The 14,103-nt window shown below is 37.7% G+C and overlaps 1 protein-coding gene across 1 annotated transcript in view; it reads left to right on the top strand.

Moving 5' to 3' along the window:
- CDH7 (cadherin 7) overlaps nucleotides 1–14,103 on the top strand; it is a 119,502-nt gene that overhangs the window by 49,323 nt on the left and 56,076 nt on the right. Inside the window, exons 3-4 of the mRNA XM_032872262.1 lie at nucleotides 5,183–5,477; nucleotides 8,992–9,111. Coding sequence (XP_032728153.1) covers nucleotides 5,183–5,477; nucleotides 8,992–9,111 — 415 coding nt within the window. The remainder of the gene's footprint in view (nucleotides 1–5,182; nucleotides 5,478–8,991; nucleotides 9,112–14,103) is intronic.

Here is a 14,103-nt window from a genome sequence, read left to right as displayed (position 1 = left end):
CAGTATTTTTTACTTCCATTTTGCAGAGGAGATGACTAAAAGACAAGGTCATCAGTACGATCAAATAACATACAGAATTTCACATGGTCACGGAGGGAAGAAAAGCTGATCAACATATTGACTTTTTTTTTCTTACCTTATTCTTTGCTAAATAGATTTATTCACTATATTCAGATTCTTTTAAGCAGACAGATTGACAGTACTAGACCAGGTAGTTCGTATCAGGCCTTAGTTGATTAAATAGATATAAGAAAATTGTCAGAACTGCAGTGTATTGATCTGTTTTTAGTTTTGCTCTTTATAATCTTCAATTAAAAACTAAATAGTAGATAAAAAAAAGTTAATCAAGGACATCCAATTTCTTCCATCCAAGGGCATCCAAAGGTCTATAAAACCCTCCACCAGCACCTGTGTGTGTGTGTGTGTGTGTGTGTGTGTACTACAGCATGAGACTCAGGAAACAGAAGAATAAGAAAGAATGTGTGCCCCTACAGGTTTCTGTCTTCTGGGGAACGCAGATGCATAAATGTGCGACTTCAGAATAACGTGCCAAATGTTACCACAGGCATTCGGAATGAAGTATCCGAGGTCTGTCTAGGCAGGTCAGAGGGTTAGGGAGAACAATGCAGAGATATGGGATGTACTTTGTTTAGTTTGTTTTCTTTTGCTGATGGTATTAAAACTTAAAAGGATAGAAATTGAAGGAAAACAGGCACTACTATTTTACAAACTGGATTATAAATTTACTAAATTTAAGACAATGAACTGTTTATTGAGAATGTGGAATATGGTGATAAAAAAGGAACGTGGCTTATAAGGAGTTTATAAATTAAAAGGTTGGATGAAAACAACTAAACCAGATTTTCAATATAAAGCAGAATCAAATGCATCCTAACAGAGAAATGCAAACAACATGCCATGGGGGGAGAACAGGAAGGTTGTAAAACTTCAGTACAAGGGAGCTTGCATTAAGCTGAGCTGGATGTCGGTAGGCAAGATGATGACAGACTTGTGTTGGAAAGGATGGCACACCTTGCCGTGTTCAGGCAGTGTGGTCCTCATCCAGCATGCCTGGAGCATGGAATGGCTTCTGAGATGTGATGGAAAAGAGAGACCAAAGAGCTAGCAGACAGCTACATGGAGCCCCAGGCTTAGAATTTGGGGCAAATCCCTAGACCCTGGGGAGCAATTAAAAGTATTTGGTGAGGGGTGTGATATAATTCAATGTTCATCTTAGCGAGGTAATTTCTGACACATAAAAAATGGAGAATAATCAGAGTTTTATAATAGTTCCAGTGAAAGATTTTAAGATCCCAGATTAGGGTTCTTGTTCTGAAAGAATGAAAAGAAGAGTTGCTCTATTAGAGGTCATGAGGAGGTATTCTGTCAAGCAGGGGATGATAGAGCCATAGTGGATTACTATACATACGACAGGGGCACTGGGTAGCTCAGTAGATTAATTGTCTGCTTTTGGCTCACATCATTATCCCAGGGTCCTGGGATGGAGCCCCCTGTCAAACCCCATCTTGGGCTCCCTGCTCAGTGGGGAGCCTGCTTCTCCTTCTTCCTCTGTGGCTTCCCCCTGCTTGTGCTCTCTCTCTCCGTCAAATAAATAAAATCTTTAAAAAAAAAACACAAAAAAACCTACTACATTTTAGGGTGCATATAAAGTGTAAAGGGTGCTTTACATTCCTGGGCTGTGAAGACTACAACATGGTGTGATATTTCCTTACACTGTTACCATTCACGGCGCTTCATAGTGACATAGAGGAAATATAATGATAATATCTCCTTCTCTACTGATTCTTTTGTCTTGAGCTAACCCAGCTAAGAGGTGTGTGTGTGCTCCTCACTGTTGTGTGCACTTGCAAAATCTAGTAATAATGATGATGATGGTGGTGATGATGTAAACATTTACTTTGGAGTCACAACAAATATTTTGAAGAGGATTTAGGAATCCATGCAGTAAAGGTGGGTTTTGTCATTGTTACGGTTTAGGTGAATGACAAGACCCACACTTACTAATCCATGCGAATGGATTAGACATAACATTGTAAGTTCTACTCTGCCCAAGAGAAGAGTACAAATATTTGTTTTCACATGAGTATTTTATTTGTTTTTTATTCATTTGCCATATGGTGGGACCATAGAATGCTTGTTTATTTTTTACTGCACAGAGTTTTCACTGTGGAGAATAGTGCTTCTCTGCTCTGTCATAGTCATTCACAAAGATGGTGTGCACTTGTGCGTGCGTGTGTGTGTGTGTGTGTGTGTGCACCTGTACAGAAATGCTTCACTTAAGGTTGCTATTAGGGAGTTCTGGACTTGCAAGTTTTTCTTTGCTGAACACTTTTTTTTTTTTTTTAAAGCAGAGGTGTATAATAGTTATCCACTAACAGCATGGGTTTCACTCTGCCTATTAAGATTAGAATATTAGTGCGCATAGTCTCACAGATTAAATGTCTGAATGCATCTGATAATTAGATATCTGTCTTAGCATTTCAAAGCTGGTCATCCACTTTTTATACAGATGCTTACACTAACCTTGCAAGGACACTCAAAGTAATTTCCTGCATGTGAATTCTGACAGTGATTACAAGCCTAGTGATGGTCTTAGCTGGTAGAAGAGTGTCAGTGATGGGAAGGATGATGAAGTTCAGGGCTCCAGAGACAGAGGGTGTGTGTGTGTGTGTGTATGTGTGTGGTGGTGGTGGTGGTGGTGGTGGTAGTGATGAGGGGTAGAAAAGAAGAAACCCGATCTTCAAATGACTAGAGAAACAAGTAATAAGAACCTTTTTTTTTTTTTTTTCTTTGAGCTCTCATGCTGTCAATGATGGAGAACAATTAGCAATACCACATAATGTAAAATGCAGTGTCAGAGCTCAGGTTGACGGTCAGCTCAGGATTTAATGTGTGTCATGTAATGAAAAGGAATGTGCCCTCCCTGCCTTACCTGGATACTATAGGAGCATTGTATCACCGAGGGATGGAAACAGCAATTAGTTGATAGGAATTAGTTAAATGAATCATAAGGGCTGGTTCTAAAAATGGTAGTCCCTAATGAGACTTAGAGACATAGCAAGCCTTTGATTAAAGACACAACCTGTATGTCATTTAAGTATTCCTGTGGTCATTGGATCGTCCCCTATTGTTTCACACCAAGGTCAGTGGTAGTGTGTAGACTCTTCTAATGTGGAGAGGTGTGGACGGGGTGAGGAGGATGGCTGTGAGAAGTGTGTGGAGGGGTGGGCTTGTTTCCATCCATCATCTGCACTTGTCTCGGGGGTCAAGTTTTTTGCCCTGTGTTGTTGAAGGTGGCAGAGTGTTTTATTGTTCCTTAATGCTGAGAAAGGAACCTTCTGTTAAGTCATAAAATGTTTGATGGAAACCACTCAAAGTACCGAGCTTCTTTAAGACTCGGGAGTAGTCGGGGGTGAGGGTTCACGCACCTTTCCTTCTCTGAATTGTCCTCTGCTGCAGCTTTTGATGTCCCCACTTCACTGGGCCACAGACGTCGGCAGAGGCAACATCTCATGGCAGGGCATGGAGATCGAGCTTTCCAGCAGCCCCTGCTTCTGGTGTAGCCACCGAGCACTGGGCATGTGACCTCAGGCGAGGCACTCAGCCTTTCTTTACCTTAGTTTCCTGTTGGTAGAAATAATGAATTCATTCAATGTGGGGATGAAATGAACTACTATCTGGAGAACTTTAAGACTCGTGCCTGGCACAATCACTCAAGCAATCCAAACTATAGTGATGTTCAGCTTGTTTTCTTCTTTCAGGGAGCTATAGATGCAACAGTAACTCTGAGAGTGACTTAAGAAAATTAAGCAATTCACCATATTTCCAGAACGCAACCTTTCCAGATGGGTGGGTCAATGTGCAGTACAGTGATCCACTAGGTAATTCCACATGGAACAAAGCTAAATTATAACTCATGCCAGTAACTAATCTTTTGTATTACTGAGCCCTGATTTAAAAAAAAAAAAACCAAAAACAAAAAAACTACAGAAACTAAAGGAGAAATCAGGTCCTTAAGTGTTCTGGAGCAGAGTGTAAACACAGCTGTCACCGTGCAGGGGAAGAAGCGCTTAGAGAAACCGTGATGTAAAGAGTGGTACCATCCACACCTAACACAGAAGGAAGAAAACGTTCTGCGGGCACACCTCCCTAAGTCGTGTTCAGTATTTGCCGTTTGTAGCACCTCATCTTTTAAAGAATGCCAACCCAGTTCTATAAGACCTTGAACAGCCTTTATTATTTTGCAAATTGGGTGTTTGCATTCATCTTACTCAGAGTCCAGATGATGGCAGTTATAGGGGATGAACGATTGTGGAGACGACAGATTGAGTCCTGTGTTTTTCAGGTTAGGAAGTTCAGGAGAATATGTAATCGTGCCTGAGTTTCCTTAGGTTCCTCTGTTCAACATAATGTTCTGACATACAGCAGGGACAGTTCGATACGGAATGACACACAATGCAAATCAGTAGGTGCTGTCCCTGCTGCCTATTGCTGGGGTTAATCATGCAAATCTAATGCAGTTCTTGGTATTTCAAGAAAGGTTTGAGTTGAAGTCTCAGGCATATACTGATTTAACATTCCTACTTCGGAGAGCAGTGTAATTTTTCTCGGCTTCACATTTTAAAATACAGAACAGGATCTGGAGGCGGATTTAGTGAGTGGACATCCATCCATACTTGTTAATCATGAGAGGGGGTGGGAGGGAAGGGTGTCCTTAAAGAATGTGGGAGTTTCTAAGCATATTAAATACTTTATTAGATCTAAATTTGCAAATGTTCTATAGCAAGTCCCTTTGCTTGGAATAAGATCAAATCAACTGATTACTCGTGTTTACTAAATGCTCTGTTCCAAGAAGATGGCTAAAACTGGCAAGGACAGACCAAATAAAAATTAACACCACCACAAGTTCCTAACTTTGGGAATGGTAGAAAATACCCTTGGAAATGAGACTGTTTACAGGAAGAAATGAAATTGTCTTGCTCCCAAGTGCAAGCTGACACATTCTAATAGCCTTTCTGCTGTGCACAATAAACATCAGCTTATCTTTCCAAGAACAATAAAATTTCATGTACTGCTGCCTGACATAAGAATTATTTTTACATATCTCCATATCGCTGACTCTCTTGTAAGTTAATCTCATCTCACATGAATTTTTCACCAGCTTCACTCTGATGTTGATAAAGGAGATGGTTCCATCAAATACATCTTGTCAGGCGAAGGGGCAAGTTCCATTTTCATTATTGATGAGAACACGGGGGATATTCATGCTACCAAGAGACTGGACCGAGAGGAACAGGCCTACTACACACTCCGCGCCCAGGCGCTGGACAGGCTCACCAACAAGCCTGTGGAGCCCGAGTCCGAGTTTGTCATCAAGATTCAGGACATCAATGACAACGAGCCCAAGTTCTTGGACGGCCCGTACACGGCAGGAGTTCCCGAAATGTCTCCTGTGGGTAAGTAAAGAACATGCTGCTTTGGCAGTGTCTGGTTTTAGGGGGTCTGTATTTAAAAGCAGATCATCATAAGTACTGAAAAAAAAAAAAATCGCTTCAGTGTTGGTACGGCAATGTCTAGTGAGGATGAGGGGGAAGTTCGAGGTGCCTTAGGAGCCGGCGTCCAAGTCTGAGTATTCAGATCGGTATTTTGTTTCTATGGAAAATTAAGAAAATGTTCCTTTCCCACAGGGATCTCAGCGTCTTTGTACATTGCTCATTCCCTTTTCAATGTAATATTTAATTTTAAAAAATGATTAAAAGTACCCCTAGGAAGTTAAAAAAGAAAATCCTTGCAGACCCTGGCCTGTGGCAATCTTTTCTTTCTCCTGATTAATATTAATGATTCACTCTTCGAGGAATCCTTCAGTGGCCAAGGTATCAGGCTGCCCATCTAATGTTTAGATGAGCTGGTCTGTTTGTTTGTAGAGTAGGCTTGAACCCACAAATGTCCCTCCATATGCCACCACTAATCTTTTTGGAATTTCTCCAGAAACTTGACATGTGTGGAAATTTATATTGAATTGATAATGGTAAAGTGATACTTCGTTTGAGATCTATAAAAGAACCATGAGGGCTGTTTTATTCAGAGGGCTCTTCACCCTGCCCCATTACCGGAAACACAGAAAGTAAATTACTTCCGGTATATGCTTTATTTCTATCAAACGATAAAAAGCCAGTTTTAAATAATTGAATCAGATGTCTTTGGAATAATTTTCAGCCAGTATATCATTTTAGATGATCTTACAATACAAAGCAAAAAAATATGGGGCTTAACTAGACCAGCTGATTTATATATTTATTTCCTGTCATTTTTCGTCCCGAAGTAAGACAGTTATTTAAAGTAATAAATTGGATTTGTATTTTAACAGGTGAACATTTTACCCAATGTGATTTGTTTTATATTACATAAAGGTCACTTCATTCATTCCAGCATTCAGCCCACAGTTAGGAAGTGGAATTGCAAAAACGTGTATTATGTGTGCCCTTTAGGAGAGCCACAATTTAGTGACCCTAAATTCCTAACAGATGGGAGCATGAAAATTATTTAAGGTACCATTGCTCTAGCCAGAAAGAAAATAGAAACAGAAATAGAAACAGAAAATGAACCAGAAGAATGGATGCTTGTGGTCCGGAAAAATTCAGAACCCCAGAGGCAGCATCTCACTGTACCTAGCGTCTCAGTGAGTGTTTCTTTGACCAAACAGGCTTATTCACACCTGCTCAGTACTGCCCCACATCTTCAGTGCTGCTTGCTGTTGCTTAACAACAAGAACAACTAGGAGTCAGCTGCCACAACAGGATTTGCAGGTTTTAAAGAAAAGGGGAAAGTACTTTGTCCTCCCACAACTAGTCGTGTTTAGAAAAACAAGAAGCTTTGAGTTGCGTTTGAGGAGGTCAGCCCAACTCCATAACTTTCATATGGGCATGTTGGACATTCTTCATTGGCTTGTTACCATTTTCCTTCGCTCCCCAGAATGTAGCCATGCAAACTGGATTAATGTGAACTTAGTTCTTCTAGAGGTGAAATAATGCACACTGTAGTTTGGGTTTTAATTGTACCACTCTGATATCAAACAGCATGATTATTATGCACACATGCAAGTTATATTAGTTAATTGATCAATTCCAGCAGGTTCAGAACTTTTTAGAAAATCATTTTCAGGTGCCTTCAGGATTTAACTGACATTAATCGAGAATTCTGGAATAACAGAAATTTAAACTAAGAACAATGGAAGTCTACATTAAATACGTAATGTGGACCTATAGTGAGTTGTAGTTTATCAGAGGGTCTAATTCTAACCAAGTAGTTGTAGTAGCCACTAAATATTATGGCATATACAATACAAGCATTCAGTGTTTAATATTCAGGGCTGTGTTTTTCACTGGAGGCTCACCGCAAGATTGAAAACACACTAATAAGCCCTTAGGATAGTTCATTCATTTCCAGACGAGCGTAGATAAGCATGGACAATATAAAATCATTTAAAAATATGTGTGCATGTGTGTAGTGCATGTGTATGTGTATGTATATATAAGGTGAATTTCTTAGTGAACACTTCAGGAAAAATTGTATACAACCCAATTTACTAAAGTAGTCTTGATTATTTTGTTTAAGGCACTTTCCTTTTCAAATGAAGGAGGAAATCTGTACTTAAGCATGTCACTAGAGTAAACATTGCTGTAAAGATGGTGCATTGTGAAGAAAATAGAGAATATTAATGCCATTAATTCTAATATTTTAAAATAATCATAATTTAATTTTTAAAAGTATTTTAAATATGCACCATTTACTGTTTGGTCCTACCAGGCATCCGCAGGGCACAATCAACTAAGTCTGTCAAATAAAAAAAAAAAAAAAATCAGAATTTTAAAAACAGTGCTATATACATAGCTTCATAATACGCACCCATTTTTAAAGAAAATGGGGTTGGTAAGGAAAAACATAGTGCTGAAAAGACAATAGATTTGTAACAAGATGGACATTAATGACTTATTTAAAGGACTTAGGGAAATCTCTTTAGAAATATATTGAAATGAGATGTTAGATTAAAAATATTTTCAATAAATTATTAGAAACAAATCCAAAACTTGGAAGAATTCAGAAAGAAAAAGACTTGTTCAATTCCCACCAATAGGACATAAATGGTAAAATAACCTGTGCTTAAAATATGTAAACTAAGTAAATGCGAGTAACATTTTTAAGATTCAGCTCCAAATGGAAATAAAAAGAACACATCACGATAAATGCTCTCCATATGGAATAAGTGAACACATAGTCAAATGCAGAAGCCATAGGGCTTTCTATCACATGCAATATAGAAAAACAAATAATAATGCAATTTTTAAGGTTGCCATGGTTTTCCTCCTTTGGGAGGGTGGGGTAGATTTTCACTTTATGCTTTTATTTTTCAATCAATTCATAGAAACAAATGAAAACTAAAACTATTCCTGAAGAGATGCCACCTAATAGCCAGTTAAGTGGATCCATCATTAACTTAGTTAATGAAGTTTCATTTTCTGTCTGGCTCTACTCAGCTGTAAGAGTGAGATCCCTTCGGTGACTTGGGTGTCAAGATGCTGTTACTTGTCACACTGCCTTCTGGACAGTAATGGAGACTTATAGCGATTGCTCTTGATAAAAACTTGTTACCTGACCCTGATGGATGAGATGCCTAAAATTTGAGTCCCTTCCAATTCTGAGGATCCTCCTAATGGCCATCATCAATCTTATTATTATTTTTTTTTTGCTAACATATTTTTGTAGCCCTTAAATCTTTCTGAGGGCTTAATTAGCATTTATCTTCATTTTGGGTTTGTCTTTTACAAAAAATATGCCAATTTTTCATATGCCTTGAAACATGAAAAAAGAAAGTAATTAAAAACAAAGGTAGTGTGTTCAGCGTTTTGTGAATCATTCTGTTTTATGGAATTTGGAAGTTTTTAATTCATTGGTTTTTGGATTGGCAAATAGGGACCTCAGTGGTACAAGTGACAGCAACAGATGCCGATGACCCTACGTATGGTAACAGCGCCCGAGTGGTCTACAGCATTCTGCAAGGACAGCCATACTTCTCAGTGGAGCCAAAGACAGGTAAACATTGAAATGTGACTCTTCTTATAATGTCATCACATGTGTCTCGGCACAGAGTTAGTATTAGTTATTTTTATGATACAGTTGACGCCACATGGCTTCTGAGCTTCTCTCAATATGTGAACTGTGGTAATAAACACATTATTTATTGAGGCGTTAGCATCTTCCAAGAGTATTTTATTAAGTTTATCAGAACTTCTACCAAATTTAAAATATTATGTGTTAAAAAAGTATTTCAGTTGCTATCTCCTGACTGTATAAGAAAATACTATTTACATTATTTTCTTTTTGTCTTGCTTTAACTAATTCATGTAGAAATCACACACAGTTAAATTTAAATCTGAAACAGGAACCTCCCTGACATGCAGTAGGATAGGTAGTAAGTTCAGGTTATCCTCTAAGTCTGGTTTACTCAGGAGAGTTAGTTTAAACGTAACAATTAAGATGATGGTCTGCTAAATTAAAAACTAAATTAAATGATTTAATTTTAGAAGGAAAAAACATATTTTCTATGAGTTACATGACTGCCTGGATAGAATATGTAGTTGGTTGGCTAGGTGTTCTGTTTTGCTTTTAAGCTGAAATAGTTTACAGTAAGTAAGAAAGATTCTAGAGCACTGTTACCATGATTATAAAATAACATTTTATCTATTCTGCTTTTCTGGTTCTAGGTGAAGGGAGGAAGGGTGAGTGTGGAGATGGGTGGTTTGTGCCACTGGCCTTCTTCACCATGAATTACAGAATTTATCCATATTGTAACAATTTTGTCTTTATTGTAAAGAAAATTATTCTTCAAACAGCCAAGTTTATGATTATTGGATAGGACCTGTGACCTTAAATGATTATTTTAATGATAATTAGACTACTTTCCACATAAATGGTAATATTAATTCATTTTCAAATCACTGTGAAGGATAAATATCTTAAGCATCTTTTGAAAATGGTAGTTGTAATGTGCATGAACGGAAAAATAAATTCAATCTTACCTCGCCAATAGAGTTTTTACAGAGATATATTTGCATATTTTATACCAATATAGTGGTAGAGTCTGAAAGCCACCTGGAAAGTCTAACAGAGAAGAAACAGTTCTGATTAAGCAAGTATTGAAGGAGAAATAAACAAAAGTATTTGATTTATGATATGAATCCTGTGAACATAGAACGTGTGCTTGTGGTTGATTTAATGATAGATCTGAGAAGCATAAATCCACCCACCCATTCCCTTATAAATTGACTCTTCACAGCCTACAAAGACATTGACAAGTTTCTGACAATTTGCTCACAAATTATACACTCCTGCATTATATAACCTGTCCAGAAATAGCATGCACTCCTCCCTAGGGTTAAATATTTTGCTGGTACTAATGACTGGCTTTTGATTTTAGCTTTGTGGTACAGTGATCATTTTTCCTTAAAGTTCTGTGGAGGTAAGGTAAGGCCTATGACTGAGCAAGCAGACAATCGTCCATGTCATGGTATCACGTTATTAGTACTTCAAATTAATTCTAATTTCAGAATCTCGAGGACTGTGTATTGTAGGAGATGAAGAGGTCAGTTTAATTTTGTTTTGTGTAGAGTTTTTCATATTGTAATTATGGTAATCATTGGGACTTCTCTTTGTACGGTCATTAGTGTAGAGATATCCTGGAAATTTTTGTCCTCTGCTAATTTATAATATGGATAGTGTATTATTTGCAAAACAAATCTATTTGTTTTCATAAAAATGGAAAGTTTTCAAGCCTTAAAGGCATGGATATCTGTGAGTCAAGTTTGACTTAGTCTTCATAGTTGGTGTCAGTTGATTTTTATCTATGTGAGAAATAACATGAATTTCTAAATCTTTAAATCTAAGAGTTTTTAAAAAAGAAAGTAAAATTTTTGATAGGAAAAATACTAGAAATATGCTAAATCGGGATTTTGTAAAAATAGGCACAGGGAGGGGTGCCTGGGTGGCTCAGTGGGTCAAAACCTCTGCCTTCAGCTCAGGTCATGATCCCAGGGTCCTGGGATCGAGTCCTGGGATCGAGCCCCGCATCGGGCTCTCTGCTCAGCAGGGAACGCGCTTCCTCATCTCTCTCTCTGCCTGCCTCTCTGCCTACTTGTGATCTCTGTCTGTCCAATAAATAAACAAAATCTTAAAAAAAAAAAAAAGGCAGGCACAGGGAATTACTGTTAGATGCATTTCTATAAGTTTAACTTCTGCTTTTTTTTCTAATATTAATAATACCTATTACCATTTAGTAATCACACATCATGAACCTAGCATGGCCACAGCTTCCGGTCACGTATTATACCTGTAGCACTACTCACAGCCCAGATGACCAGAGGGTAACTGTATTTTCCACCTTATTTCTCCATCAGGAAGACAAGACTGTAAGTAGCTGCAAAAGCCAATGTTAGCAGTTTGCTCTAATAAGCAAACAGAATGGCATTAGGAGCACGATAAGGCAACATTAAAAGGACTCAGAGATTCCCATCACCCATCTCCATAATGACCACAAACTGCTGGGAGGCTGGTGGTTGGTTATTCTGAGGTTTCATCTGCTCTGTAACCTACAAGCAAATTGACTCCATGTTTCAGTCTATTTGATATATGGCAGGACTGGCTACATAATTTGCAGTTCAAAATGGAAATGCAGGGCCTGTCTTCTAAAATTAACAGGACTTCAAGAATTATCAACCCAGCAAGAAACAAGCCTGGGACCTGTGACCCCTGTACAGGTCATGTGGCCATAAAGCTGGCCCTGAAAAATGGATTGAATGATAACACACAACTTGTCATTTAGGAGTTCCTTCTTAATATAGAAGTGTGACTACGCAATACCTGCGTCATATATTACATACCCACTTGTGACACCATAACTTTATGTAAGTAATATAGTTATAACAAAGCCCCTCCCCATGTGCCCTTGAAATGCATTCCATTCTGTGGTGTGGAGGACCCTCCTTCCTGTCAGGCTTGCTGAGGATGTCCTCTCAGAGATTACAAGACTCCCTTCCTCAGAGACTCTTCATTTGATGCCAACTCTGAAATTCTTTAGTGTTCTAGAAGCGTCCATGTTTGCTATCCTTGGTTCTCCTCTGACTTTTTATGGTTTTATCATATGCTTCACTTACAGAGGGACAAACCAAATATAAACACAGCTTAGATGTCAAATTTAGAAATATAAACTAATAGGAAGAGATGCACCATGTACATCTAATATGTCTCAGATCCACACAGCTGAAGCCCCGTAGACCTGTGTTACCTGGGTCGTGTGGTTGACTGGACCCCTAGACCAGTCCAAGACCTGAGTGTGTAGATGCCAGGTCTCAGGGATTCTTTGGATCCCTAAATGGGGTGGTTATCAGAACCAGCTATTATCTGTTACATTTAGTACATATTTATATTCATGAGAAGTTCCATGGTAAAACAATATGCTTTAAAACAATCATAAATGGCTGTTAGGAAATAAAAGAATCATCTGAAAATTTGTTCCCAGACTGAAAACCAGACAGTTGTTGAGCAATAGTGATGATAAATTAATGTTTCATATGCACAGTATTTTTTGTGCCCATGGATTACGCATAAATGGAAAGTTCTGGGTTATTAGGTCAGATGATACATCTATAGAAAAATTATTATTCAGGAAGCTTAAAATCTGAACTAATCTCTTTTCTAAAGAGCTACTGGAAATATTCTTATCATAAGTGGCTTAAAATGACTGATACTGAAATCAAATAATGTTGTTGTCTTCCACGAAAATCTCACAGAACTATAGAGATCTGGCTAGACAAAACTGGCCTTTACTACTTCAGAGATGTAGTGTTAGCAATTTGCTGTATGTGTGTTTCTCCATAATATATAGCAAAGTGCAAATCAGATCCATTGCCTGAGAACTCTTTGCCAAATGTAGACAGTTTTATTTAAAACTAAGGAGCTAGCAAAAGTCATGGGGCTGGAAATCTATTATTTTTGAATGTCCTTATTTAAATTCATTTCTCTCCCAATTATTCCATTCTTGTCAAAAATATGTTTAATATTTGAGGTATTTGGAAATTACCTTTGCCACCTGGTTACTTTGCAAACTTTGTGATGATTTTTACTTTGGAAAAGGGCTATTTATAGGATCACTTGTAAAGAAACAATTAGAAGTGTGAAAAATAAGTGAGTAACTTTGACTACCAGACTTCTTTCTTAATAATGTTACATGTCCTTACAAAAATAATGCCACCAAGCAAAACCATGAGAGGATGAGGCTGCCGTGTTTTCCTTGCTGATTAGTTGAGATATTAAGGCCTCTCTCCATCATTATGAAGGTGTAAGGATGAAAGCTCACTTGTACCTATTGATTTCGGAAGGAAAAACAAGAGATGCCCTGAAGTTAAAAAAAAAAAAAAAGTGAATGAGTAGGAAATGATTCTAAACACAGCTCATTAATATTTTGTTATCTAATGATACACTTAATGATCAAATAGTAAAGAGAACCAATCCTCAATTTATTTTAAAAAAAAGGAGTTACAAATAAATAAAGGATGTTTAACATCTGAAACAAAAGAAAGGAAAAAGACAGAGAGGTGTAAGTCCCAGAACTCTTAGACAAAGACATTTTATGCTCAGTAGCAATATTACTGAGATCAGCTCTTATTGTATCATAGAGTTAACAGAAGTATTGAAGGACAAATATGAAATACATGTGGAAACATTATGACACTAAGAAGAATAGGTAGTAGACACTGATCAACCAAACCAGTATGTGACTCTTTCTTATGATTTTCATGTTTCTTTGATAGTTCACATATTAACTATAAGCAGTGTGTAGATAGCCAAAAGAATTCAGGGAAGGAGTGACTTAAACTGTATTTGCTGTACTTGTAGCAACACTGCCTGATGAGAAAAAGTGTTCAAAGTTTAGAAACAAAACAAAACTGTCCTAATTAAGGAAGTGTAACTCAAACGCTTAAAATACTGATGTGTTGTTGTTGTGTGTATATGTGTGGGTGTGTTTGTGTT

Source organism: Lontra canadensis, unplaced genomic scaffold, assembly GCF_010015895.1.
Source record: "Lontra canadensis isolate GAN:19392208 unplaced genomic scaffold, GSC_riverotter_1.0 scaffold44, whole genome shotgun sequence".
In the NCBI taxonomy this organism is placed as follows: domain Eukaryota; kingdom Metazoa; phylum Chordata; class Mammalia; order Carnivora; family Mustelidae; genus Lontra; species Lontra canadensis.
Note: the sequence above shows the minus strand (reverse complement) of the source record. Positions and strands in the feature narration are given on the sequence as shown.